This window comes from Rutilus rutilus (genome assembly GCF_951802725.1).
Source record: "Rutilus rutilus genome assembly, chromosome: 17".
In the NCBI taxonomy this organism is placed as follows: Eukaryota; Metazoa; Chordata; class Actinopteri; order Cypriniformes; family Leuciscidae; genus Rutilus; species Rutilus rutilus.
This window is the reverse complement of record NC_140230.1, coordinates 25,512,030-25,539,451: the sequence shown is the minus strand read 5'-3', so window position 1 is coordinate 25,539,451 and position 27,422 is coordinate 25,512,030. Positions and strand designations below refer to the sequence as shown.

The window sequence follows — 27,422 nt, the reverse complement described above, 5'->3', positions numbered from 1 at the left end:
GTGCCGCATGGGACTCCGGCGAGCAGAGAGAATGTGATGAAAGCATAATGAAAAGCCACTGTGAGAGAGACCGAGAAAGCGCGCGAGGGGAAAGAAAGAGAGGGGTATTGTTTTGCGTCTGCATGCTCAGCTCGTCAGAGTTGCCATCTTGAATTCCATCCATTCAGATGGCAGCCACTGTGTAGGCCAGGCCTCCGACGCGTTTCCCTGCTGCGTTCACAACAGACGCATTGACACAGCACCGCTGCGGGACATCTGCGCCAAGGCGCGCGTTCGCATGCTCACGCAAACACTGGGTTGCTTTTGTGTGCCGGCTATGACGCAGAAGTTTAGTGACAAGCGCGGGGGTCTTGCAGGCTCTCGAATGTGTATGCTCAGGACTGAGGGTATTGCAGGGCAGGAGAGGTTATGGTACTGATGGGGGTGTGACAGGGCAGGGGCGTGCGTCCCGTGGGGTTTGGAGATATGGTCTTGCGTGGCACTGACCTTCAACATTCCTGGGTGTCTCCTCACTGTGTAGTGACGTGGGTGGGCCAGCCACCTTTGAACCCTGAGAAGTGCTTATGTAGGTCCATTGAATGGGTTGTAAACAATTCGGCTTAGATTTTTTTGCTGAACCCAGATAGCATGACATGTATTAATGGGTTTTGGTAACTCGTAAACCATTGCATTTGCTTTAATAGTCATGAAAATGGTTAATGCCCTGCATACTTTACAACAAGCAATATGTAAAAATGTTTTGTTCTTCCAGCTTGGTCATGCTGGTCTTTTGGTGGGATTAAAGGTGATTTTTTGCCCTTATCAGATGGCCAGATTGGGAGCCCAGACAGACTAGCTGAAAACTAACTTGGTCAGGCAAAGATTGTATATATAGCCTACCAGTATAGGACCAGCAAACCAGCTAAGACTGTTTTACGCTTTTCTCAGCAGGGTATTCATAGTTTATGTTAAAAAGTGGGCTCTTTTTGCATCCGGTCTGTTTGGACCAAACCCAGAGAAACAGACTTGCAAACCAACACTGTGTGGGAGTGATAGTCAATGTTATTGTTAGCGATAATGCCATGCGCTTGTTGTGTTGTTGTCCAGCAATCGAAACATACATAATTAATAACGCCGGGGCATGAATACAATTGTGCCATTGTCAGAGCCTTCTCACATTCTGAAGCACTAGACTAGATTATAAATACACTCAGTGCTGAGACTTCACAACAAATTCTCCCTTTTTTACATTATTAATGTCGGATAAATACTAAATCTTGACCGAAAAGAACACAGGACATCTTGCTCGATAGGCAACCTGCTCTTTCAAAAGGCCATCACAATTGTCACTCTCCACCAATTGGTCCCTTTTGGGGCTTCCTGGCATTTTGCACACAAGCCACTCATCTGTTGAGCGTGGCAGGATTGATGGATGGAGCTGGAGAAGTGGTGGGGGGGCTGGTGGAGGACAGGAGCCAGCTGGACCTGCCCGAACGAGTGCAGTGGGTCCTAGAGAGGGTACATCGACGGTCATGTCAGGGTTGAGTTATGGCGCCGGTCCCCCAGCAGGGTGTAGGGGGTGTGTAAAGCAGACACCGTGATGGATGAAGTCCAGTCTGTGGCCTTAAAGATGTTTGAAAAGGTCTAGATGATAGTCCGACATTGAACACCACAACAAATCACCTTAACTGCAATGACCGAATTGCTGTGTTGATGCACTCTGAGCTTAACTAGCCATTTTTCAGATTAATATTACGGAGACGGCAAGCACGTTCCCACTGACTCTTCAGTCCAGTTTCCACAGCTGGACACTCCAGCATTCAATAGCTCTTTGAAGACAACTTGAAGCACTCTGTGAGTGCACAAATATTGGCCCCAAGCCAAGCCACTCTTGTGTGCGAGCAGCCTGGTGCAGTTGAAAGGGCCTTTAGCCTGCTTCCTCAACACACTATTCATCCTGGGAGGCATAGACCAGCACCCCAGAGAGCACCCATGGATAACCTGGACAGTGTCTTATCCTAACCTTCAAACGCCTTGCTGGGAGAGAGAGTCAATGTCACTGCAACAAAGGCACATGTGAGGAAGAGCCTGGCCCTCAGAAGCTCGGGCCCACTAATTGACGGCTTGAGGGAGTGGAAGCGACATAGACAGAGAGGGAGAAAGAAAGATATGAAAGCTGCTAAACCCACCCCACTAAACTATTCCTCCTGGCGTATACAGACTTAAAATGCGAGTTGTTTTTTTATTTGCTTTTTCTTCTTTCATGCATTCAACTTCTTGTGCTTCGTCCCTTTCTTCTTTTCTGTAAATAGTAAACCCGATAAGCTTTTGAAATCCCTTATTTACTCTCTTTCCTGTCCTTTTGAGAAACTACTCTCCAACTTGGTGCACAACAATCAATTACCGCTGGCCCTCAGAACGTGGAGATTCATTTTTTTCCGGATAACTTTTTAACGCTTCGCTAATGCGGTCGTGGCCTTGCGTGCTCACAAACATGAAACTGGAGCGGCCCCAGTTAACACTGCATTGTACGCTAATGGTCACAGAGGGCCCAGGGCCAATATTTAATTGCTGGGACCAAGCATAGCGAAAAAGGCGATAAACCAATTAATCCTCTCTGTTTCACCTCCAGTATGGGGAGAGACAAGGGGGATGAGGCTTTCCTCCTGAGGGGATGCCGAGCTCCTTCACATCCAGCTGTCACCATATCAGCTCATCATTCATGTTTTGGGAAACAAAACCTTGCAACTTGCAAATGAGAGCGTTTGATTGGAGAAGGATTGTGAGTAACAGAGATTTTTCTCAATCTATCTGACTGAATCTGATTGTGACAGACTGAGAAAGAAAATTATAAGCCATTTTCTTTCTTGCCTTTCTTGCAAAAGTATCTTGGGTGCACAATTGAACTTTACTCGACTGTGTACTGTACCCATATCAGACACCGAATTGTATTGGCATACGCTGCAAAATGTAATTTGCTATTTCTACCTGAAATTACCCTTAATTATTTCTCTCTTTTTTTCTTTTTTTTTGTAAACAAATGTAGTTGTCACATTAACTAATATTAATAGCAGTTAATTAACCACAAAGTAGACAAATATACATTCATGTTCAAATCTGATAACTTTATATATATATATTTTTAAAATACTTATATATTTTTATATATATTTAAATGATTGTTTTAATGTTCTTATTTTGTAAAATACATTGTTTATGAAATTTTTTCTTACTTTTCTGTTATTTTTTTGTCCAATTTTCATTTATCAATGTAGATTTCTTAATTCAATTCTAAATTAGTTTTCAAATCTATTTGATTCTAATCCTTTTAGGTATATTTCAGTTATAATGTTTAGTAAATTATCATGCTAATGCTGTAAATTATACAGGGCAGTGTTTTAGACTGATTCAAATCAGTAACTCATCTTTTGAACAATTAAAACTTCTATTAAAATAACATTATCTTAAAAGAAGAGTCGTTCTTTTTCAGGATGCTACACTGTTTGTGCCATATGTTTCTGACTCACTAAAAAGAAAACTACTTAAAGTAGGCATATAGTAAAATATCAGTGTAAAGTATTATCAGGATTGTTTAAATAAAGACTGTAATTAATTTACCCCACACAGATTTCCACTTCAGTGATAAAGAAAGGCTGAACACATAAAACCTAATGTCCTAAATCTTATGGTATCTTTTAACTAATCATTTTATTTCACTGAAACCGACGTGGTTCAGACCTTATTTTGACCCAAACTTATAGATTATTCCAGAAGTATTTGAAGCCGTCACCTCTGACACCACCTGTCTCCCCTGTCGAACGACCGCTTCCTGTTGGCTGTGAGCCCGATTAGGAGTGTTAACGGTGTGAAAGTGTCACACGCATGGTGCAAAGAGCAAGAGGACAGTCTTCCTGACCTTTGTTTTGATTTAAAAATCAAACGAGTGCCAGCAGTATGCCGAGGGAGCGCCTGGCACAGGGTTGACGGGATGACCTCTGACCCCTGGGGGCGTGTTGAGGGAAGATCGGCTGGGTTTTGCCCCTGAATGTCAGGCCCCTGGGCAGCAGACCCTCACAGGCTTGGTAATGATTTATGGGGCAGGGGTGTCATTGATGGCTGCTCGGCCCTGGGGAGGCCCTAAATGGTAGTTTTGACAGTGCTGAAAGCAGAGGTTAAAGGTGATCAATAACATGGCTGGTGAGGAGGAGAAGGAGTAAAAAGAGAGGGATGGAGCCTGAGTGCTTTTTTTATATGTCCGCACTCATTATTTGCCACTTTGTGTCGGACTTTCTCTTTTGTATCTCATGAGCAGATCTGTTCTCTCTCTGCGTAAGAGAGGTGGATGAGTGGGCACATTTCAGTGATGAATATTGGACATTAGCATCTGTCTGCATTCTGTTTGTTCTCCGTGCCTCTGCTGTCTGTGATTACCTCTATTGTCCACTATTTAGTCATTGAATAATGTCTCTTTGTCACTTCCCCAGGACTATGTACATATTAAAATGGCCTGTACACTGCAAAAAGTGATGTGCCATTAGCTTTTTCTCGCTGATCTGACCCTCATTTATTACTTTCATTCAGTCACATTAGGAATTTTGTTCAAAGTTACTTGACAAAACTCTTGTCTTGTTGTTTGTAAATTGTCCAGGAAACTAGCTGTACACAGGGTTTAATTTCACATTGTACATTTCATTTTTTTCTGAAGTTATAAATATTACAAGGATACATTTGGATTAAAATCTGATAACTTATTTTAAAATTAAAGGATTTTTAAATGATTATTCTTTATTAGTATTTCTTCATTCTTTTAATTGAAATATTTTAAGTCATTCTTTTTTACTAAATTATTTTTTAATAATGATTAAAACGCTGCATTCGATTTTTTAAAAATAATTTAAAAAGTTTTTATTTAATCTTTCTATATGAATAATCTTGTTTTTTAAACTACATTCTTTTAAAAATGTATTTATTCTTAAATAATTATTCATATATTTAAAATTTTTTGAATAATAATTATTTAAAACACTCAATTTAATTATTTTTAAAATACATTTAAAACGTTTTATTTTATTTTATTTTTTTATCAAATCTATTTACAAAAGCATTTTTCTTAGAATTTTGTGTAACGCTTTAGATTACAGCCTGGAAAGTACTGTGTAATTAAAGTGATTTTACAGTGTAACTTTCTGTAATTATTATGTAGCTATAAAGTACTTACATGTAAGTATAAGGGAACAATATGTAAAGTTTGGGGGAATAAAGGGGTAACAACCAGGAGAATAATAAAAAAAAAAAATATATATATATATATATATATATATATATATATATATATACTAAAAGTATTATAAAACTAAGGGGTACTTATTATACTATTATGATGCAACAATCTTACATTTGGGAGCAATTTAGCAAGAACATACACTGCATACCTTTTTGTAATAATGGTGTACCAATACATACTGTATAGGCTTTTTTTTAAATTACAGGGTACATATATGCATTTATACAATAATCTTTTTTAACAAAAGTACACTAAAAACTAAAACTATTGCAACTTTTTTGCAGCTTAAATATTGGGGAAATGTACTCTTGTTTCCTGTCGTGATGCATGTTACCCTCTTGTTCCATGTAGTTACAGGGTAAGTACAATAAAAATGCATACACAATCTTATATCACTGACTCGGAAACCTTTATTTGAAAAACAACTTAATTCAAAACAGATTTACAACACATATTTTACGTGCTTTACGTTTTAAACTGCATTTTTTAATCAACAATTCATTTCAATTAAGTGACAGAAAGTAGCACGTTTTGTCCCCTCTTTTTTTCTCTTGCTTGGCTTCTTCCTTTTGTTCCTCTTCTTCTTTTTCTTGCTTTCCACTGATGAATCTGAAGAATAAATCATGTCTCTTGCCATCCTGTATTATGTATTAAAAGAAAATACAGTACACCCAGAAATACGTCCTCACTCATGCCATCCAAGATGTATAGGACTTTCCTTCTTCAGATTAACACAAATGAAGGTTTTTAGATAAAAAAAAAAAAAAAAAAACATCTCTGGGAATACAAATAATGCAAGCTCATGTGTTCCTAAAAGTTGGAGCATCAAACAGCACATATATGCACTAACTGTATAATCCATATGGCCCCAATGGATGGATCAATTTCTTCTGAAGTGAAACTAGATAGGTGTTTGTAAGAAAAGTTACAATTGTTTAAACTTTTTTACTGTAGACTATCGCTTCAGACCAACTGTAATAAGTTGTTTTTCAAATAAAGGTTTCCGAGTCAGTGATATTAGATTTTGTGCATGTATTTTTATTGTACTTACCCTACATGGAACAAGAGGGTAACAAGCACCACTTTAATTTAAGGCCCACAATGTCACACTTACCCTGTAACTACATGGAACAGGAGGGTAACACGCACCTGTAACTACATGGTACAAGAGTATATTTCCCAGTATTAAAAAATTTTTTTGCAATAGTTTTAGCTTTACTTGCCTTGAAACATGTCAGCCAAAACTTAAACATCTGCACTTATGCCATAAAAAAAAAAAAAAGTATAAATTCATAGATACCCTGTAATTTTTAAAAAGCCTATGCAGTATGTATTGGTACACAGTTATTACAAAAAGGAACGCAGTGTGCTCTCGCTAAATTGCTCCCAAATGTTAGATTTTTGGATCATAATAGTAGAATAAGCACCCCTTAGTTCTATAATACTTACAGTATAAATCATTTTTTACCCCTTTATTCCCCAAACTTTACATATTGTTCCCTTACATGCAAGTACTTTATATAATTACAGAAAGTTACGCTGTAAATTCGTCTTAATTACGCAGTACTTTCCGGGCTGTAATCTAAAGCGTTACTGAATTTTGGGTAACACTTTATTTTACAGTGTCTTTGTTACATGTACTTACAAGCAATTATGCATAATTACATGCAATTAACCCTCAACCAAATCCTAATCCTACCCTAATCCTATAGTAGGCCTACGTAGTTGCTTAATATTACTCAGTACTTAAATATATAAATACACTGTAACAATGACACCTTAAAATAAAGGGTAACACTTTATTTTACAGTGTCCTTGTTACATATGTTACATGTACTTACCATAGCAGTAAATTATGCATAATTACATGCAACTAACCCTAAACCAAATCCTAATCCAACCCTAACCCTATAGTACATGTAGTTGCTTAATATTACTCAGTACTAAAATATATAATTACACTGTAACAATGACACCTTAAAATAAAGTGTAACACAATTTTGTATGCTTGACTTACATAATAGTCACATTTTCTTTTATTACCAGTTTTACCAAGAAATTGTTCATTGTTACCATTGTTGATGTTTCCTTGTGTTTTTTTTTTGTTTTTTTTTTCTCTCTCTCTCTCTCTTCAGCCTGTCACGGCTGCATTTACATTACATGGTTCAAGTGACCCAATTGTGATTTTTTTTCCTCCCATGTGGAACAGACCGGAAATGACCCACAAACGTATAAGCAGGACAAAAAGCACATGGATACCGATATTCTCAAATTGGTTTTAAAGCCTCATTCATATGTACTGTAGAAAAAGAGCTGATATAAATCAGATACGTGCATTTGTGTCAGCCGTGTAAGTGGACAGATCGGACATTCCCCTGTCAATGTGAGTCACACGTCCTTGAAAAAGCGACAGTGGCGAATGACGTGAACTTAGGACCTGAACACCTACAGCAGCGATCATTGCTTCGCCAAAGCTGCATCAAGGGCTCTCCTCTTTTTTCTCCGCCTTCAGAGACCAAAGTTTTGCTGACCTTTAAAGATGGTGCGGAAAGCAAAAGCCAGTCTGCGTCCATTGCAAATCGTACTGTTTGTAGGCCACTTCCATTTCCCCGGCCTAAGCTTCTGGGTCAGTACGTCTACCTTGGGTTGTATAGTGTAAATGCATACAGATATAGTCAACAAATCAGAATTGGGCATCAAGACCTGCAGTGTAAATGCAGCCTCAGTCTGCAGTCAATCTTTTCCTACTCTCCACCTCTGTTTTTCACTTTCCCAGTATCTCCCTCAGCTCTTCAGGCTGTTTGACTCAGTGGATGGTTTCAGTCTTGTACTCTGAGAGTATGTCCCCCTCCCGTCAATAAGGAGCTCTCAGAAGTGAGCTGATTAAGATGAAGACCGGGCTGCTTTCCCTAATCACATCCCTGCATCTAAATCGTCTGTGTACATTTCTAATTACGCAGTCGCGCGCTGCGTCCTTCAGCTCAGCGGCAGGTCTCTATTTCATCTCGCTCCGTCTCGCGCTCCCTCCTTGTCTCCCCTCGTTTCATCTTTCTCATTTATTTCTTTTTGTTGATGTTGTTGTTATTTTGGCAGTTCTCTTCTCTCTTGTGGCAGTGTTTTGGAGGGCAAAGAGGGTGGGCCTGAACCAGAACACGCAAGGAAAAGAAAGAGATTTCAAAGATGTTGGTCAAGATGAGTTTGTGGGCGAATGCCATTTTACGTGTTTACGTGTAAAACAGACATCTGATTAGTTTTGTTAAAGGAGAAAAACCTTCATGTGCAACATATTGTTGTTGAACCACGGCCATTTGCAGAATTGTGGAAATGCAAACAATCACACAGCACAACAAGTGTTTAGGCTACTTATCTGGCTTATATTGTTTTTTAAAGTGCCGAATACATTGTATGAAAGACCCTGAGAATCTCCCAGCCCTTGTGGCCGTCCTATTATTTACCATAGTCTTCTTTTAGACTCTATATGGCATTTCATTTTTTCTTCTCTTTTTCTTCTTTTCTTTTAGCGCAATCAACCTTGTGCCTTAAGTCTTGAAAAAGCAGTCACTTAGAAGAATGACCACCACCACACAAAGGCTAGGTTTTGAATGTGAAGTGTTGGAGAACCTATAGCTTGACTTACACCTTTGAGAGGAAGGCCTTCGGGGTGAGTTATTAACTTGTGACCTTCCCAAGAAGCTTTCAGCTTTAGAAAAAATTACAGGGGGCAGAGAGCTGGACATCTGTACTAAAACATAATATTTGAGGTGTAGCATAGGACACAAGAGGAGTTCAGGACTGTTCTGAACATTCTTTTTAATAATTTGTACATTCGTATTATTCAGCATTCATATTATTCAAAAGGCACTTGATTCTGTCGTAAGACGCACTATACCAGCGCATAAGCGAATGAAAAATGTGCTTATTAATTCATTATTAAGCCTCAGCCCAACAATAAATATTAAAGGAATATTTCATTGTAAATACAAATTTGAGATTTACATGAGACTTATATGATAGAATTTCTTACCAACCTAGTCTGTGTAAAGTTATATGCAATTGTTAAGAGAGCATTTAAAAAACAGGGAACTCAAAAACCTCTTCATGATTTACACAATAATACAAGAAATAGATGTGTGCAACTTACTAGAAAAGTCTCATTTCAAAAGGACAATTTCAGATTGAATAATAAACATTTTTGCTGCTTTCACAGAAATATGAGCTTCGGGTCAAATTTCTGCTCTGAAACTGTCTGGTGTGACTGACCCACTGTATAAATACTTTTTTTAATTTAATTTTTTTTTATAAAGGTACAGTTAAGACCTTAAAAGCATGTTTTATTTAATGTAAAATATTCCTTTACAGTTCTGAAGATTCATTACATCACCAGAGCTTCAGCACAGACAGGTGCTTCAACTCACTTGAAGCAAAAGAAGGAAGCAATGAAAAGGTTGGAGGACTCTCCATGACTTCACTTGTATCCTCTATATATGGGTCTGAATTTGAGAATCGAATTCAAAGAGGGTCCATATAGATACAAGACCCCGGCATCATAAATAACTCAGCATCTGACTCCTCCTGTGCTCAGCCGAAGCTTTTCATATGGTAAATAGCTGATTGCTGTGTGGCCACATTGTTGCCCTTCTTTCATGCAGCTCTAAGGTGAAACCTTGAGGTATGGAATAGAGAGAATTTCTGATGAAAAAATACATTTTCCCTTCCTTCCTCCTCTGATTCTCAAGCACTCTGCCCTTCGCTGTTGGGGTCAGGTGTTTATTACATAAATGATAGCGAGTGGAGAGTGGAGCGTAGGCAGTGAGTGCAGGAGGCGACGGTAGACAGAACAATGCTAAGGATTATCAGATCACTTGCTGGGTATCTTTGGTGATGCAAGTGCGACCGCACAAGTCCCTGCGTGTCTCTGCCTCTCTGTCTTTCCATCAGTTGCTTTGAAGGGGACAAACACAGCCTTGTGTAGCAGCATGCACTATCACGCACCACAATGTGTGGCCGGCCCCTCGCTGAAGAAATTCTGTTTAAAGGGGCCATATCATGAGGAATCAAATTTTCCTTGGTCTCTTGACATAAAAGAGTTCATTGTACAATGAAAACATACTGTAACTTTCAAAACTAAAAACTCCCCCCACAGTTAAAATAAGAGCATTTATTGAAAATAAGCTGCAAAAATGGCTCGTTTGGAACCTTCCAAAATTCCCAAACACCAGAATAACTAAAGATAAAAGAAAATGTAGAGCTGTTTCTGACTATGTATTGCACTTACTGCTTTATGCTTACAGAGGGTCCAGTGTTGCATATGAGCACTCTTTTTTTTCTTTTTTTTTATCATCCTGACCATTTCAGTCTGATCTTCACAGTTTAAGTGGCGTGTTTCAGCATGGTTTATTTTGGGAACCAATGTATTGCAGGTTTCACAAAGAGGTTGTTACTGAAGATTGTTGGTGTTAAAAACTACATTAGACCCAAATAAAAACACAGAACCTGTGTGTTAATATGGAAGTGCTGTTACTCATTTCAATGGGAGTCTTAAAGGCGCAGCACCAAAATATTGGCCTGTTTAGCTCTTCGGGTCAGCAAATATTAGGGCTAATAAAAACATGTGCTTAACAAAATTATCTTGTGAATATAACAGAAAAATTCCAGCTGTCATCATTTACTCGCCCTCGTGTCGTTCGATACATGGATGACCTCCTTTCTTCAGCAGGACACAAAAGTTGTGTCAAAACAAAAGTTGTGAGAAATGCCTGTTTTTTTTTTTTGTTTTTTTTTTTCATACATTGAAAGTTGTTGTTATTCAAAATATGTTTGGGCAGAACATCACAGTTAATTCATACAAGTTTGGAACAACATGATAGTGAATTTTCATTTTTGGGTGTACCGTCCCTTTAACAGCAAGTTTGTTAAACAGACTTCTAATGAGAAATCTCACAATACATTCCAAAGGTGCTGGAAATCTTCACACCCTCTCAGAACAAGACACAAATTTAACAATACCATTAAATGCATTATTCAGCCCATTTGTTATAATTACTGGCATTGTTGTGGTGTATGTAATGTCATTAATAACAGCTCGTGCCCGAATAATACGCTTAATGTTATTTATCTGTAGATAGATGCGGCTAATCCTCATTCATTTGCTCTGGATCAATGCAAATCCGCTAGCGTGAGCGAAATCCCTCGCAGAGCCTGTGGCTCCTAATGTATTTTCCCACCATTAACCAGCTATAATCCCTGCTAATCATTGCTAATCCACATCTCCTGTGTTTGATGATACTCTGTTGATGAAGGAGGTGGCGTTGTGTCTCAAATGCCCAGGATCAGCCCGGGTCTGTAGTTCGCCAGACGTGGGCATGATCCTGGAAGTGATTTGTGCTGTGGAGAGAGGAGCCACTGGGTTTGCAGGTAAGCCTGGTGGCATTGGCCATCCCAGAGTGCATCTTCCTGTTGTTTGGCCTAATTATGCATAAGTAACAAAGCTGTACTCATCAGACTTGCAGATTTAAGTGCTGTTCTCCTATAGATTGTCTTTAATGGCTCTGTTTCTCATTCAACCTTTAAGCTTTTAGTGTCTTTATTCACTAACTTAGAGTGTCTCCATGAAATTTGAGAACTTTCAGGACTTTCGAAGACAGTTTTGTAATCTAATTTTTGCATAAAGCACTAGTCAGTTATATCTTATGGTTGTTTCGTAACCATCATGACATTCGATTATAACACTCAACAAACCATCATAATGACTTCCGGTCTCACATCAGGATATACAGTATTAATGTGCATCTTGTGTGCTGAGAGTTTAACTGATGGTCACTGGAAATGTATGGTCCAGTATTTAATGGTTCTGTGCATAAGTCACTGTCAATCTGGGCATACATCCCATTTGAACAAAAGCCTAACTCTTTGGGAATACAGCCTGCTGTGGACATCCTATCTGCTTTCTTACAGAGCTGTCGTTCATAGTGACATCTGGACAAACTCTGGCCCCTGAGACTCATTCCACACACACATTCATTCATGGTTTACTATGCCTATTTATACCACAGTGGTAAGTCATTTTTAGCTGCACATTTGGAAAACTGCAGAACTTGTATAGTTTAAACAATAAAAATATATACCCTTTTACTCGAAATAATTGAATTATCTTGGTGCCACACATTCTCATTCCAGGTAGTATCACTTTTCAATTCCACAGGTAAAAAAGAGCCAATCTCCCAAAAGCTCTTCTTCACGTAGACACACCTGTGCCACCTTTGCCCTGAATCCGGGTGGGCTAAAACCTGACAGGTAGCTGCATTTAAAAAAAGAAATGCTTATCTCTTTCCTCATCTTTCTGTCTCATTTTCCTCTTTCTACAACTGGTCAATAGATATAACAGGTTAGAAATATCTGTATGATTTGGACTATAGACTGTAAAGATTTGGGAATAGGTTTCCATTTTAGCAAGCTAATTATAGTAGAGGAAAGGCCAAAAGACAACCTATAAAAGAAATGGTCTCACTTCTAACATTTTTTTTTTTTTTTAAGGCCAGCAGATTTATTTAGACGTTTTTTAGAGATAGGTGTTGGCATGTTATTAAAAGAAGCACATATTTTGGGAACCAATGGATTATTATTATTAGGCTGACTTCTGAAGAGGATTGGAAAATTGAACAACGAACCCTAGCACCGCAGCTCGTGCATTTACTCTTTACGTCGTTAGGGGGCGCTTGGGAATCACTGTTTCCTCATAACTTCTCTTCCAATGCGATGCCTGAATAAGTGGACAGACACTCACAGCTTGTATCACATATACTATAGCAACACAGAAATGTTAGTTGTCTAAGATAAATTGGGAGAAAAAAAAAAAAGAGAAGAAACCAAGGTATAAGAACTTTGTCACTTATGTTTATTTTTTTGGCTAACAAACATTTTCTCTGTTGGTAGCCATAGCCTACTGGCAAAGCTTGTTTAGGATGCTGAGCTTAACTTAACTGTACTAAAATTGTTCTTTAAAATTCCATTATTTGTATAAATGATTTTTACTTCATAAACTAAGCAATTTATAGCCTACTTAAAAAAAGTGGCTTTTTGCAGGTTAGGCTATAGTAACCTACGTTATCTATAAGCACCTCAAATCCACTCGCGAACGGAGAGCCGGGGGGAAACGAATAAAAATAAAATAGTCAGTGATAAAATGGGCAAATATTTATAAATATTGTTAACAACAAATGTTTATATCTACCATTTTAAAAGATGACAATGTAATTTTCCGTGAAAACTTTCTTGCTCTTTACGCTGCTCTTCACTAACAAATAACGTCCCATTTTAATCCGGGATTTCTTATGAGTGCTTTCAGTTTCAAGCAGCATCCTGAACTTTGATTATTCTCAAGCCGTTCTTAAAACTTATTAATCAGGGGAAATATATAGGCTATATTACAGAAAACTAACGATTAATGAGAGGCAGGAACAGTCACGATGAACTGAGAGTCTATAAGGAAAATCAGCACCATAAACGAATAATAGAAGATGCTTTAGAAGATGCTTAGCCTATAGAAGTAAGAAGCTTCTTAAAGATTTTGAATTTTGATTTGCGAGTCACGGATAAAAACAAACTATTACAGTAAATTCCCAAATCTAGGCTCATGTGAAATCAAACGAGTTTGCCCATGTCCGTTTATACATTTTTCATAGAAAATAGTCAAGATTGCTTTAGATAGCTAATTGGTTTTTAGATAAATTTGCATGGTCAGTAGCCTATATAATCTTGGTGTTCTAAAACATATTTTTCACAATCTAATGGGTTTTTAAAACAACCACAAAATGTTACCTTTTAAAATGCATAAACCATAGAGCATAGAAAATAATAAACTGGATGAAATATATGGTGTTGGTATTAGAATTAATTTTTTGAGGTATAAATGCACTATTATATAGACTTAATTGTGCGGTAATGTTATAGTGTCCTCTTACGCAGACTGTACAGTTTTATTAATCGAATTTTTAATGATATCTTAATAGAGCGAAAGCGAAATTTCAACATTTATAGCTCACAAAACATAATTTAAAATGTTTTTTTTCTTTTTTTTTAATCATGCATTAACAAAAAATGTATATGATCAAAGCGTGATTCCGTGCATTGTTTTAAACACATCATCCAACTTGAACGCTTTTGAGGTTTGAATCGCAACAAACAGAATCTTGAGAGGGATTTCAGGAAACCTTATTTCGTTCCCCATCACCATGATAGGCGTGAAAATGTGCTTCAAAAAAGACAGAAGTCGTGTTCTTGTATATATGTTTTATGTAAGTAATAAAATATTACTATAACATAAATATAAACGTGACTTTGCAGTCTACATGTCGCAATCAACATACAACCAATGTAGTAAACAAAACATTTGTAATCCACTGCAACATAATCAACAGAGCCGGACAAAAAAAGCTCCAAACACACGTAGGAAATAAATATATAGATATATAAATGGTCATAAATGAAATATTAAAATATCTTCTTGGAATTAGTAAGTGTACAAAACTGCCCAGAAAACAAAACAAAACAAAACGAACCCAGAACAAATACATATGTTTACATATTCGACATATTTACATATTGGAAATAATCCTGACAACTATTTATTTAAAATCTTTTCTCTTGTAATTTATTTTTATTTTTATTACTTTTTTGGAAAAGGTTGTATATTCACACTGTTCAAATAACATTTCAGAAATGAACACCTGCTGTCCAATGAAAAATGCCAGACCTTGAGAAACGACACGAAACGTTACCAGCCTCCTATTTTTTTTTTTATTTTTTTTTTACCCCAATCCTGAAAAGAAGTCCCGAAAACACATCCTTTATTCAGTAAAACAACTACTTTTCTCCATGTCCAAGCTCATGAGTAGGATGTAAAATTGAAGTAACATAAACTAAACGGACACAGCTGACATAGAGAGTGTCAAGAGTTGGCCAATAATCAAGAAGAACTAAGAGTACAGCACGATTTTTGGGCACTGAAAATTACCTGAGATATTTCTTTCTTTTTCATTTTGACTCATCACTCTCAATATGTTTCGCTGGAGCAGACTTAGGAAAGAGTGCCGGTTCAAAATAACACGAAATTGGAAAAGAAAATTGTAAACAAGTAAAGCATTAATGTCGTATACCTCGAACAAATACAGTGTAAAACAAAACAAAACAAACATGAAAAGAAATTAAAATAACATTATTATAAGTGCCTCATGCAAAGAGGGAAAAAATGAGAGCTCAAAAATGACTAAATATTGTTTCAGACAGTGTATTCATGTTGCCATTTTAACGTCTCTGCATCTTTAGACGATATCAGGTGCTAAGAAATGATCATTGTAAACAGTTCCTGCACTTGCTTGTATTGAAGGTTTTGACCAAGTGCCTGTTGTTTCCATCACGAATTTCACCTGTCTTTGTTGAAATTATAGTAAAATACTCGCTAGACAGAAAAAAAAAAAAAAAGATCTTAGCGTTAAACATTCAAAATAAAGTAAACGACACAAATAATACAGATAATCATTGTAATAATTAATCTGGTTAATCGCTTTAACAAAATCACTGTCCTCTCTCCTTTGTCCAAGGAGACATTGCCCTTTTCGTGGCTCGTAGCTCCCTTTTTTCGGCGGTGAAAGAATCGAATTTTTCCAGGGTGGCACAAACGATACGATTTTCGTAAACACTGGTACTGATTTGATAAATGCACGCGATGCGGACGCGGTACTTAATGCATTTTCACGTTATTCAGAATTAGTGGCGTCCCGTATAAGTTGTCCGGTCACTGTCAGCGAACTCTTCCCAAACTTTCTGTCTCTGATGTCTTGGGATATACAAAGGAGATAAACAAAATCCATTGTAGTTTATTTTGAAACAAGGACCTGTTTATGCTAGCAGTCACTGGACAGGACTCTGTAGTGTGTGGTGTAGAGGGGGTGTCTCCGCTTGCGAGTATACGTCCTCCATGGATGGATGAGGGACCCCCACCGGTGTCATTCTTTTCTCTTTCTGTCTTCTGTTGCAAAACCACACACGCACAACCTCTTTTTCCAACTGCAGAGTGCCAGCTAAAGAGGTGATTTCGTGGGCGGAGGGCTTGGGGCACTTTAAGAAATGGTTTTCCAGTGCCCCTTTCACTCCGACTTCGATGGAGGTCCTCTTCTTTCGTTTCCGGCCCTGTGCTGCAATCTTGTCCAAATTCGTGGGGCTGCCAGTGTTTGAATCTGTCTCCTCGAGCCATTTGTTTAGCAGAGGTTTAAGTTTGCACATGTTCTTGAAACTCAGTTGCAGAGCCTCAAATCTACAGATGGTGGTCTGGGAAAAGACGTTTCCGTAGAGCGTGCCCAGCGCTAAGCCCACGTCCGCCTGCGTAAAACCAAGTTTGATGCGCCTCTGCTTGAACTGTTTGGCGAACTGCTCCAGGTCGTCGGAGCTGGGGGCGTCTTCGTCCGAGTGGTCCTGATGGTGGCTGAACGGCTGCTGGGGCGACTCCATCTGGTTGTCGTGGCTACCCGCGTCGTCGTGGAGCGGGTCCCGCAAGCCGTGGTGCAGCGACGGCTGTGGGCTTAACATAGTGTAGCCCGTCTGCGAATAGACCAGCGACTGGTGACCATTGGAGGCGGGAGAGAGCGGGGATAAGTGGTGTGTTGTGGTCGGCGCCCATGAACCGTGGTGGCTGTTTTGCGTCGGCTGGTGGACCAGGTGCGATCTGTGGTAGCCGTTCCCCAGGTCTTCTCTGCTCTGCACGCTGGCTTTGTTGTGCTCCGCTTGTCCGATGTGGGTGCCGCTGGTCCAGTCGGTGTTGGAGGTTGGCAGCCACTGGTGGTGCGTTAGGCTCATCGGATGTCCCGTGTTGGTCGCTAGCCCTTGTAAGTACTCGTGATGCATCATTTTCTGCACCTCTCTATAGGTCGTCCCCTGGTGCATCCTGTCCGAATCCGGATGCATTAGCGGGTTCGAAGGCAATGAGTTATTCCGCGGAATATACTGAGCTGTTGTCGCCATGGCTCCGACTTAGAAAACTGACAAGCACTTCGGAGATCTTTGAGCTTTAGAGCCCAAAACGCAACAACCTGCTCTGGGAGGTCTTAGGGAAGAGCTAAGACACGCCTCCCCTGCGCGTGCATTGGTTCCTCGCCGACTACAGCCCACCAGGTTTCCTTATTACCTCTCGCGGGCCGCTTGGTTGGCTGCCGGGCGCCGTGATCCCAGTTACTCGCAATTGGCCGCTTTCACTAGACGCTTTCTCTTTTTTTCCTTTTCTTCTCCTCTCCCCACTAGTCAAGAGAGCGTGAGCAGCAAAACCGTAGGAAATTACTGGGCTTTGAGGGTTGTTTTGCAAATAACCACGTGGGGGAGTGTGGTACTCTTTTTGGTGGGGTGGAAGAATGACCCGCCTTGCATCGCCTCTTTTAGTAACTGTACCGCTCCTCTTTGCAAGTAGATTAGTGTTTTAAAGTATCTTAGGAGCCACCCACGAGAACGACGAAAAACAGTATGATACATTAAAAGATGTTTATATAGCAATATTATTTAAGTGTTACCCACATAACACAATTAGTTATGATTATTCAAGTAGGCTATATGCACCATCACGGAACCATGTCTCGAATTAATAAAACATACAGAAATACAGACCGCCCACACTGTAACTGTGACATATCAGACAATCTCTATCATTATGCATAAATGCATAAACAATCTACCGCCGACCATGTAAATAAATAGACTATCCATTTCATTTCATTTACCTTAATTAAACGTATAGGCTAGTACGTATTTGAAATAGGCCTATTTGATGTAAATTTTACTGAAAGTAAATTTCAGTAAAATTGTCATTTACAAATAGCCTATTTCAGTTGTTGCCTTATATAACTCAAAATTAAGCCAACAGATTTTTACAAACATACAAAGCCAAAGCTGCGGCGTGTTGACAATATCTTCACTCGAAGCATCTTTCTAAACAGTAACTTCGAGAGAAATCCAGTGTTTCTCCCTCCTGGCCTCCTCCGTATTCCTTTCCCGGCTGATCTGATTATTTTTCCCTTCACGTTTTGTCCCAATAGCAAATTACCAATTCTATGAATTGCAAAGCAGCCTCGGAGACGCTGAGGGGTAGAGAGGGGGAGATGCGAAGATTGAAAGGGATCTTTGCAAACACAATCACGTTCTTAAATGGAAATGTGGGGCTTTAAACAAATCTTACATCTCTCCTGTTCCAGTCGTCTAAAACTCCGCAATCAGGCACACGTTCGACTCCATCTAAAACCACAGCTTTTTTAGAAGATTTTTTTGGTATCACTTCTATTTAAATTATTTACCTCAGTGTATTTTTTTTTAGTTCACGTTCGTGTTTGTGTGTTTGTCTTGCTCTTTATGGGGTGTTTCCACAGGCTTTTGCGAGGAAATGTGCCGGAGAATTCAGACGTCAAACCAAAACGCTTCTCAGTGGTAAGTTTACACACTGCTTTTCCTATCTGTCCATCTGCACAAGCTTCGCGCGTTCATGGAAGTGTAACCTAAATGATGTTCTTAGGGTCACAAGTGCTCGTCACCACTCTGTCAAAGGCGTGGTTATGTAAAGCCACCATTTATTTATTTATCACATATGCAATAACACTCGCAGGGATATTTGAAAGGATATTTCAACATCATTGCATTTAATACCAAATTAAACAACATGCAGGTTCCTTTTATACGATATTCTTAAGTGGTTTACACCTGTATTGTAATATAAAGAAACTGCATTCTTAAGAACAACGTTATATAATTTAATAACTTGAGTAAAGCATCTTAACTAATATAATATGTGTTTTGGATAATGATTTAACTTCACATATTTTAAACTCTCCAGTGGCTTTTAAGCATTTATATTAGACTATTCTCTTTTTTTTTACGTTTGAATATATTGTCTGAATGTATTTTGTAAACAAAGTTTAACCACAGGTTTTTTTTTTTTTTTTTTTTCATAATGAAAAACGCGGTGGTTCTGCGTCCATTATATTATTACAAATTAAAGATATTTTGTGTGCATGACTTAGGGCGAGAATGAACATGTGACCCACAGGCAAGCAGATGACAGGATTTTAATCTAAAGCGTGCTGTATAGCCGAATGCAATCCGAGAGCCGCAGTTAACGAGGATGCTTCCCTGTACAGTTTCTCTCATTTGGAAGTCTATAAAAAGAGCGGTCATTTCTGCCCAGAGAGCTGCGTCACAGTAGCAGCACAGTCAAACTCTTCGCTTAGTTTGCCAGCGAAAGAAAGTGGTTCAAAAAGCGCCCAGATGCTTCTCTTTTTTCCCCCCCTTCGCAAAGAATATGGCCTTGTGTGGAGCGAGGTGAATTTTTCCTGGGATGCACGAGGTTGCTATGGAGAGCAGTTTGAAAGGATCACACTGATCCTGCAGATGAATGATTTGCCATACAGGAAAAGACAAATAATAGCCCTTGTTTTGTAAGATGGCAATGAAAGACAGTAGGGAACAATCGTGGCCTTTGAGTATCCAGGATGTACTAAATCTGCTCACAGAATTTTATAGCTCGAAGTTTAAGAAAAAGAAAAGTTTTACTCATCTCTGCTTATCTGTTACAAGTTGATTTTCTGTAGGTTATTATAAACAGGAAGCCTTGAATTAAAATAGGCTATAAAATAGGCTTTTCTGTAAAATTAGCTTTCATTACATCATTAATTCACTTGATATTCAAGTAGCTCTATAAGAGCAACGTTTTATTAACATAGTTTAATTCGCATACAAAATATCTCCTTTCGTTCACAAAAATATTGGATTCTAGGCACTAGTCTTCTTTTCTCACGATTCACGCGTCTGTAGTCACGTGCTTTTATCTGCACTAGGGACCCCCTCCACTTGAATATAATTAGAGTCTGATCGGTCAAACCCTCCATTAACCATAGGCCGTAAAAGTGCACAGGAGAAAGAGTTCAGAAAACAGCTAATACATGGCGTTATCTGTAGGTGCCAAATGCTAAAACAATTTCATATTAGAGAGTTTATATTAGAAAGTTTCATTGGTTTGACATTTAGCTTCTATTTTGAATGGCTGTATCAGCATTAGCCTGTGTAGAAATTCAAATTTCTGCATGTTTATTCATTTGATTGCATCAATAGACTACACTTTTAAAATATTCAAAAAAATGTTTAATCACTAGCCCACTCAGATACAAACTAAAGTTAAAATGCTGCAATCTTCATTCCAGCATAAAAAAAAAATAACAGAACAAATTATACGTAATAAATAATACAAATAAATACGTAAACAAGGACAATAATTATGATGGATTTTGATGTCTCTTTTGATGTCTATAATGAGGGGTAGCCAGGCCATTGAAGTGAACATTTACTTGGAGTTAAGTCCATTTTGACACTTTTAAAAATAGATACAAAATTCCTACCTAACTTTAGGAAGCTCCTTCAGTAGGGTACAATACTGACATATCGACTCAAACTTAAATGAGTGTTTTAATTAAAGAGTCTACTAAAGATTCACCTCTCATTCTGTTTTCACCGGTTGGCTTTGACAGACATGCGTAATGGGTACGCGCGCTTCTTGAGTAGCCACGAATTTACAGAGGCATTCTGCGCTTTTTCAGGTACCTCTTTCTCTCTTTTTTGGTTAATGAACTCAGGCGATTCCGCAAGCATCCCGAGGGAATGGAACGGGAATGTTTTCCTTTCCGTAAAAGGTGTGGGCTATATCTCTCCAACTCTCGATTTATCTTTGGGCTAATTAGGCGGGGCCCTGAAGACGCAAGCATGAATATTCATGTGAAAGCACAGGCGCGCAATTAGCCATGGAGAGAGTTCCTAACTTCAATCACTGGCCAGTGCAAAGAGAGAAGGGTACTCTTCCCTCACAGCCAGAGAACAAGCCTTTTTAAAACATAATGTGTAAGAGAAACAGCTAAGAGACTAACCTTTTTTTTTTTTACACAGTTAATTCTAGGCGCTGTCGGTACTTTTTTTAATGGATGGCAACCCTATTTATAAATTACAGGCTACCCACATAAAAAAAAAAAAAAATCCATTATCGGCATTTCTGAGGATTTTGAATAGATAAAAGTTCAGAAGTGCATTTAGTAAATCTAGTCATTTTTAAATTAAACGATATTTTAAAACACCAATTTCTTACAGTATCCGATCCTAGACAGGTGTTTTCAATAGTTATAGACCCAGACACCTCCATGCAGAGACTCAGGACCAACCCAGGACCCCCCAAGTATAGAAATCTAGATTTTCTCAATAACATTCTGTAATAACTTTCATTAAAACTCACCAGAACATAATGATAATTTAAATAATTACTAGAAAATTAATTTTCATATATCTTCTCCTCAGACACTCTGCAGTACCTTCACAGACCCCCAGGGGTCCCCTGCTTGAAAACCCTGGTGAGTTTTTAAACGAAATTAGGATGTATTGGATGCCAGATATGCTTTAACTAAAATAAATATGAAACATTCTATACATTTTGAGATGCTTGTAATGCTTCAGTGTAGCTTTAATTGTCAAATCACTGGTCATTTCTTCTTTTCCATTTCCCCCCATTCTAATACACTAGCATTTTAATGTAATGCTAATTAATTAATTACTTTTGTATTTAATATCTATCTATAATTATATGATTTAATTCAGGGCTTTTTTCGGTGCCTTAAAATTATCTGCTTTTATTTGATAAAAATACAGATCTTTTTCTTTGCAATCTCTTCTTCTTTCTCACACACATTCACACACCGTAACCTGTATTGCTGCCCGCTCTGTCCGCCAAGGCCTCAATCCTTTGCTTTGAATTCAAGGCGATCTTTATCCTGCCCCCATCCAGGTGTGCACTTGCCACTTGCTTCCATAAAGATGCGTTTATGTATGTATGTATGTGTGGAGGGGAACAGGGAGCTTTTGGAGGGGGGCTTTTTGAGATAAGCAGTGGAATTTGTGGCGTCTGAATATGGATGGCAGCCAGACCCTTGGTAAGCAGCTGATAGAGTGGTAAACAGCTTGTGGGCTGAAGGGGTTAGAAGCATGCTTCTGAATACATTGGGTCTCTCTTCCACTGTCTGCCTGCACAATGGTCAATCAACTCAACGTCACTTTCCCCTCAATCCCTGTGATGCAGTGGGTTTGTAATGTTGGACAAGCTGCCACTACACCCATCCGCTCACTTATCAACCGCTGACATTAATGTTCAGGCTTGGTGGATGATTGCAATAGCAAATATTTTCTGTTCACTTTCGCTTGATATCAAATTGTTCTTCAGATTTCAGGACTTGACCTCTGAATCATACACTACTGTTGAATGTTAACTTAAGAATCAAATTCCATTATATATGTGGCCTCTCTTTAGTCTTACATCTCATTAAATGACACTTTAATTCATTAATAAGTCATTATCAAACATCATATAATGCTGATCAGTAGTTCACAATCACATATTTAAAAAGTATGATTTTCATTCCCATCTAGAATGTTTTACTTGATGGTTAGATAATATACATTCTAAAAATGTTTTATGACGACGTAGTCATGACAGTTTCTATAAAGTGTAACCATGATTTTTTTTTTTTATATATGTTTATAATAATACACAGCTTAATGGTGATTGGGTTTCATAATTTCTTCTGACAGGACTAATGGAGCTGAAAGCTGATGATGATGATAGAGAAAATATGCAAACATAATTTCTTTGAAAGCACATCCAGAGATAAAAGATGTGATGCACATCACATTTAAACTTTATAGTTATTTAACAACTATTATTGTTTTAAAAATTACAACATCATGTTTCAAATACTCAACATCAATATATATATATAGGGCTGTGCAACGAGTAATCGCATCCAAAATAAAGGTTTGTGTTTACATATATGTGTTTATATATACACAATGTATAGTGATTGTAACTTGTGTGAGATGTGAGATCGACATCCGCATCTGTTTACGGCTAAGTTGTAGAGTGACATTATCAGAAAATCCACAGTTGTTTCTTTTCTTTCTTTCATCAAACTCAGCTTGGGAAATAACAGTACTTCTAAGAACCTTGTGTAGCCGTATTTAATCATTATTCAGTAACTTAAATATTTAATGATTGATTTGATGAACCTTGTGGATTTCCTCATGTAAACTGTCTGTTGCACTGGAGTGTGTCTCTTCCCTGGTGGCAGCCACAGTAAGGCTAACCAGCACAACGCCGCAGAGTTCCACATGTCACTGCGCACTCAAGAGAGCATCTAGAGGCCCTCACCAAACTTATTAATGACTTGCTTCCTTTTAATTAGATAATAATTCATGTTAATGCATGCCTAATGAACCCAAATCGTTCCCTTCGGTCATTCCGTGGAGTTCCACTGTGTTTACTCATTCTGTCTGTTTTTCCCGCTTTTGTGTTTTATTAGGCTCAAAGGGGCCTGAAAGGACCGAGCGACTTGCTTTAGAGACATCTGAGGAATCCATTGAAAAAGCCAATAACGGGATCAAGGGGCATTTGGGTATGAATTCGACCCTATGATATCTAGTTAGGGAGGCTGCTTTAGCAACAGATGCTCTGAGATCAGCACGATATGTTCGCACTGAACTTGTAGCCACGGGGTTATATGTACCTTATGTGTGTGTTTTTTTTCGAGGGCAGCTCTGTACTGGGACCGGCTAGGAGACGGTGATGGCAAAGAGCGGAGTGACCAGACCAGCTCCAGCCCAAAAGCGGTCACGACCAGACGCCAAGTGCTCCTGTCTCGATGTCGTCTGTGGTCAAGCACTCGCCGGGGCAGACTGAATTAAATTAGACTGCTTTTAATTGAGGATTGACCAGTCTGAGAGCAGCTGGCGCTTGGGTCAGTCAAGATAGCAAAGCCTGAATCCCCCCAGGTCCCAACTGCAATTTCAGCCCCGCAGGTCCTGGAATGGACTGGGAGGGAGAGAAGGCCAGAGCATGCTGGGAATGCATGGGTGATGATTAGCAAGAAGAGTTTATAGGAAGGCTTAGTTTGCTTGAGTGGAAAGTGTAACACACACACTCAGAGCCTGTTCTTGTGTGTAGACTAACTAAATCGGCTTAAGGTTCGCACCTCGCTGAAAATCTCCTCAATCGCCCGGTCGGCACAATTAATCGCTTCATTAATTAACAATCGCTGCGCGTGATACATCACCCCGACTGCGTCTTGGCAAAGTGTGCAACTTACAAGCAGCCTCCTTTTTCCGCTTACGACGTTTCTCTTCTTTCACTCCTCCCACCCGCTCCGATACTCCTCTTTATCTTTTTTTCTTCTGCACTCCTTTTCCTTCTTTAAGCAGCATTGCAAAAGCCAACTCTGCTGTTTTAGCACGAACAGACGCACTTTTCTCTCGGCAAGCAGGTCTGCTAACATTTGTTATCTATAATCCTGCAGGTCCCCGTGCAAAATGAGCATAGTAAACTCTTGCAAAGCCCTAATCCCTCCATTTCTTTTAGATGCGCTTTCTCTCTCTCACGCGCGCTCTTTTCTTTTCCATCTATGGGGTGGGAAAGTGTTCTTTTTTTAAAAAAGAGGATGCATCTCAGATTACGGCACTTATTTTTGAGCCCTTCTGAATCGCCAAACTTATTTTACCACCAAATAATTAACAATCCTTTTCTGGAAATTAAAAAGATTTTTTAATGCAATCTATGCTTTTATGACAGGCTTTGTTGATTTGCTTTTCAGAGTCCTTGTGTGTGGTTCAGAGTAGTTATGCAAAATCTCTCTTTGTATTCATACTGTACGCATTTATGGTTTGACTGTATGTGTCTGTTAATCTGGCTAGTGCTGTTGATTCATCTCAGTAACGTACACGGATGTGTGCAAAAAAGTTTTTGTTTCTTTCGCCATCACTCTCAATTATCTATGTGCTGATTTGATTTGAGTTCGATACTATGCAAATTATGTATATGAATGCTTGTGCGCAGTTCTGCTGCATTTTGTCTTGGTCATGCACACCCACACATGTAGCGAACATGTCGGTGTGTGTGTGTGTGTTGTATGGTGAGTAATAGCCAAGCTCGGTGGAAGGCTGTAGTGTTGACAGCATGGTAAACGATGCAGTCTGCCTACTGCAGCAGCTAGCCTGCTAATCACACACACCACATGATAATGAGAACAACCCCTGTCCCCCAACACACACACACACACACACACGACTAACCACAGAAAACAGACAAACATCCTCTCACACACATTGACCCATACTTCTACAGACAAATGGAAGACATAATGGTAGCCGGAGGCAGTGCACGCCGCATCTCTCTATCTCTCTCTTACACTCTCAGCTAAACACATCTCTATCTCTTTACTGTCCTAACACACACACATACACTCATCTCTCATACCAACAGCCTTCTGTCAGAAGAGACTCGGACTTGAGCCACACTTACATTAAGAATGTGACTTGGGATTTGACATGGAATCATAAGAAACAAAGTATTTAGGTTACACTGCAATGACTATTAAAATGAGTTATTAGAAATAAAATAAATAATACATGTAATAATATTTGATTAATATTCATAAATATACTATTAATTAATAAAAAAAATGTTTTTTTATAGAAGTCTTTTATGCTCACAAAGACATCATTTATTTATTCAGAAATACAGTAAAAACCCTAATATTGTGAAATATTACAATTTAAAATAACTGTTTTCTATTTCAGTATACTGAAACATGTCATTTATTCTTTTGATGGCAAAGCTGAATTTTCAGCATCATTACTCCAGTCTTCAGTGGCACATGATCCTTCAGAAATCATTCTAATAAGCTAATTTGGTGCTTAATAAACATTTCTTATTATTAACAATGTTTAGAACAGTTGTGCTGTTTAATATTTTTGTGGAAGCTCTTTGATGAATAGAAAGTTCAAAAGAGCAGCATTTATTTGAAATAAAAAAAAATGAAAATGTAAAAGTCTTTATTGTCACACTTGATCAATTAATGCATCCATGCTTAATAAAAGTATTTAATTTCTAGATCAACAAAATCTTACAAAACAGTAGTGTAAGGAAAACCTCGCACATCTTTATTTTAGATATGTATTTAAAAACGAACACAAATGATTTAAGACTTTAATTGGACTTTTGAAAAAAGGCAACATGTCTATCTTTTCCCCCTGTAAACATTTTACACACACCGAGATGCACATAATATTACATGTGATATATCAGTCCTTTCGGCTATAAGGGAATGAGGAGGAGTTGAAAAAGAAAGAAAGGAAGCAAGCAAACCCTCAAACTCAGACCCATGGGTACAAGATTGTAAGTAATGGCTCCTTTCTCAAGGCAGCTGTGGGCTATGAGAGATTTCCATTCAATTTTTCCTCTCTTCCTCACAACCCAAAAAACTTCCAGCTGCGGATACAACAGCCCCTACTCTTGTTAACCCATCAGGACACTTTGCTGTTGCATGAGGGACAGGAACAAGGGGGCAAACAGTCATCTGTCATTAAACCACACAGTGTACCTGACAAAATCTCACATGCTTTAAACCTAAAGGCTATTTATGTGACACAAACCTGAGCTTCGGAATTCCAAGACATTTTAGGCCTGTGCCAGGATATGAAAAATCACGGAACTTTGTTTGAGGTCACACGCAGATTTCCAGCGCATTACCCATGATTAACACATGTATAAATGAGGATGTTTTTTCCTGGCAAACTTGCACTCTAAGGAACGAAGATGTGCAAATGGGTTCGTTCATTTTAAGTGAGGTGACACTTCACACAGTCTCACATTCACACTTCTTTGTATCTTGCAGGGTGGCATGTGCAGGATGTAGACTGGAGCAGGTGTGGTGCCTGTAGGTCCTCTTTGCACCACATGTACTCAGGTAAGGCCATGGGGCATGATGTTGCCAAATGTGTCACATTCCAACATTTTACTCTCTCTCTCTCTCTCTCTCTCTCTCTCTCTCTCTCTCTCTCAATCACACAAACAAACACACTGAACCGTCTGCTTGTTCAGTATTTTCTTTATTTTTTTATTGTAATTTTCTAAATAAAAACAATGATCACAATATATTAAAATTAAATATTATTCAAATAATAAAATACACATTATTAATATTATTAAAAATAAATATGACTTCTATTATTTATTTATTGTTTATTTTAGATTCAGGTTTGTTCATTTTTA

At 38.5% G+C, this 27,422-nt stretch overlaps 1 protein-coding gene and 1 long non-coding RNA gene across 2 annotated transcripts; one reads left to right on the top strand and one right to left on the bottom strand.

The window, feature by feature from the left end:
* Positions 1–14,584: 14,584 nt before the first annotated feature.
* On the bottom strand, positions 14,585–17,340 carry pou3f1 (POU class 3 homeobox 1). The gene has a single exon (XM_084385051.1). The coding sequence runs from the start codon at positions 17,276–17,278 to the stop codon at positions 16,172–16,174; it is 1,107 nt and encodes a 368-aa protein (XP_084241177.1). The 5' UTR covers positions 17,279–17,340; the 3' UTR covers positions 14,585–16,171.
* Positions 17,341–18,513: 1,173 nt separating this feature from the next.
* Positions 18,514–24,644, top strand: LOC311276520. The gene is made up of 4 exons (XR_014625069.1): positions 18,514–18,724; positions 21,629–21,681; positions 23,680–23,772; positions 23,913–24,644. It is a non-coding gene; the product is annotated as an uncharacterized lncRNA (long non-coding RNA).
* The last annotated feature ends 2,778 nt before the right edge of the window (positions 24,645–27,422 follow it).